General features: G+C 50.4%; 1 protein-coding gene across 1 annotated transcript; it reads right to left on the bottom strand.

The window, feature by feature from the left end:
- Positions 1–3: 3 nt before the first annotated feature.
- On the bottom strand, positions 4–275 carry LOC103524126 (exosome complex exonuclease RRP44; the record flags this gene model as incomplete). Its single annotated transcript, XM_008489131.2, has 1 exon — positions 4–275. A coding segment is annotated over one exon (272 nt), but the record flags the coding sequence as incomplete, so codon positions are not given.
- Positions 276–280: the final 5 nt, after the last annotated feature.

Here is a 280-nt window from a genome sequence, read left to right as displayed (position 1 = left end):
ACTCTTCTTCTTTCGTTTCTTCGTCTCCGGCTCTTCGGAACCTTTACTCTCCTCCTTCTCTCCCTTTTCCATCTTCTCCTCTCCCTCCTTCTCTCCCTGTTCTCCGGCTGAGGAAACACTGAATCCTTCAATCACAGGACGCACTAGTCGCAGTACAAGCTTCTCATGCTGCACATTGCTCCTATCCAAACTGAGCTGTACTGTGACCGGATCGAAACTATGGAACACAACGCTGCCACACGACTGGGATTGTTCCTTCTCGTTGTAGGTCCACGACACA

The sequence above is a fragment of the Diaphorina citri genome, unplaced genomic scaffold (genome assembly GCF_000475195.1).
Source record: "Diaphorina citri unplaced genomic scaffold, Diaci psyllid genome assembly version 1.1 scaffold114304, whole genome shotgun sequence".
NCBI lineage: Eukaryota > Metazoa > Arthropoda > Insecta > Hemiptera > Psyllidae > Diaphorina > Diaphorina citri.
This window is presented reverse-complemented; position numbering and strand designations above follow the sequence as displayed.